At 43.4% G+C, this 1866-nt stretch overlaps 1 protein-coding gene across 1 annotated transcript in view; it reads left to right on the top strand.

Moving 5' to 3' along the window:
- POLDIP3 (polymerase (DNA-directed), delta interacting protein 3) overlaps positions 1–1866 on the top strand; it is a gene marked incomplete at its 5' end in the record, with an annotated part of 11592 nt that overhangs the window by 927 nt on the left and 8799 nt on the right. Inside the window, 1 exon segment of the mRNA XM_008941834.1 lies at positions 1833–1866. This exon segment is cut by the window's right edge and continues 11 nt beyond it. Coding sequence (XP_008940082.1) covers positions 1833–1866 — 34 coding nt within the window.

The raw sequence follows: 1866 nt of genomic DNA, 5'->3' as shown, positions 1-1866 counted from the left end.
TCCTGCTGAGGATTTATTTCACTTGTCATGTAATCAGTGGGTCACCCTAACCTGCTGATTGCCTTCCACAGTTTTCTAATTTCATTTTCCTGTGTGCACAGTAACTTGATTCCTAGCAAACAAATTATGACTATTGATCTACATGTGTCAGGTACAGTGGGTAGAGTCAGAAGTTGCCAGACTGACAGGATTGTTGTTTGAGGAGTGGCTTTGTTCCTCACCTCTACAAGAACATAGCAGAAGTTTCTAGCCTACATCTTTCCTTGTCCTCCTGTCAGAGGTCAGCAGTGTGCTTACACACACCTGGAAAATCTCCTGTTCTCATCAGTTTCAAGGCCTGGATGAGTCTGGTTTCTGTTCAGCTATGGGTTATACTCAAGAGTATCAAACATGTTTCTTCTGTAAATTAGCCTCAGAAGTTTCCCATTAGTCTGCAGGTTTACTGCCAGACTGACCTGAGAAGGAGAAAGGGCTCTTGTGGCAGTAAGAAGGGCTAATCACACAGCAATAGAGCAGTCTGTTCAGAGGTCTTTAATTAGTAGGGTAATTAGTACTCATGTTGTCCTTCTAAGCCAAATCGCCACAGTCAGCCATTTGAATATTTTCTACAAAATTTCTAGGAGTTAAAAGAATTTCCAGAGGCTTGGTACAGTAGCAGTTTGCTCTGTCCTGACTTATTTTTGTTAATTACTTGGCTTGACCTGTAGTACCTTGTTTGTTAGACAACATAGTGCAAGGAAAAATACTGTAGAATATAACAGTGATTAAGACCATAGACAAAAACTCCACGTGAGCATTTATCTAATCTTTTTTTAAAGACTTACACCTAATTCCAAATTGCCTGCATCTTTCCACTTTTCCCAAATACAGGAGTAGAATTAAACTGAAGTATCTTGATCCGAGACACAGCCCACACTAATTAGCCCCACTAATGGCCTGTCCTGTGGTCTTGTAAAGGAAGGAAAGAAAGGGAGGAAAAAAAATCTTTGAAACCAAAAGAATTTCCATAGTGCTGCTGGTGTTTCTGTGGGACTGGTACCCTTGTTTCTGAGTTGATCAGCAGATTGAAACATGAGGGTGTTGTGGTGTAAGTTACAGTGTGGAGAGAATGCAAGTATGAACGTTTTACTGCCTGTGTGGAGTATTTTTATAAGAAGACCCATTCTTTTCTGCAATGGGACAGCTTCCAGCTTTTTCAAAAACCAGATGAGCATTTTTGAGGAAGTGGCTGCTTGGTTTCAGTGCTCTGTCAGTGCAGCTACCTTCCCTGCCCACTGCTGGGGTGCTTGCCCGGTTCCACGGGATGACAGGCTGCAGAAGAGTCAGGTACACTACCCCTACATTTTACTCCACTACAGCTTAACCCAGCTCTGGTGTGAAGGGGCAGTATAACCAAATGGTGTGCTGTCCCAGCTTGGTGGGGTTGGTGGGAGTGGATAGCTCTGATTCCCTGCAGCATGGAAGAAGAGAATCTTACTTCCCCTGTTAGTGGTTCTGTGGTGGCAGAAATGTAGATCCAGGCAGTGCTGGCAGGGCTGGAGTTAAGTCCCCTTATCACTCATCTTGGGCTAAAACTTGAGTAGTTTAAATCAGTTTCTCTGTGTGGCCTTAGGGTTTAATTTCTTTGATTAAGTGACGCTGTGTCATGTTGAACATGGCACAGGCAACACAGACATTATCTAATAGCACATTGAGGTAATATGTTTCAAGAACAGGACAGTGAGTCTCATTTAAGGTGTCTCAGGGAATTGGCTAACAGCACTGATCTTCTGACGGGGGAATCTGGTGGACTACATTGTTTAATGCTTTGGTTCTCTCTCTCCCAACTGTAGCAGAAGGCCCCAGTTCCTGGACACTCTAATCCAG

This window comes from Merops nubicus, unplaced genomic scaffold, assembly GCF_000691845.1.
Source record: "Merops nubicus isolate BGI_N331 unplaced genomic scaffold, ASM69184v1 scaffold20866, whole genome shotgun sequence".
Classification (NCBI taxonomy): domain Eukaryota; kingdom Metazoa; phylum Chordata; class Aves; order Coraciiformes; family Meropidae; genus Merops; species Merops nubicus.
The sequence above is the reverse complement of the archived record's forward strand: the minus strand, read 5'-3'. Positions and strand labels throughout refer to the sequence as shown.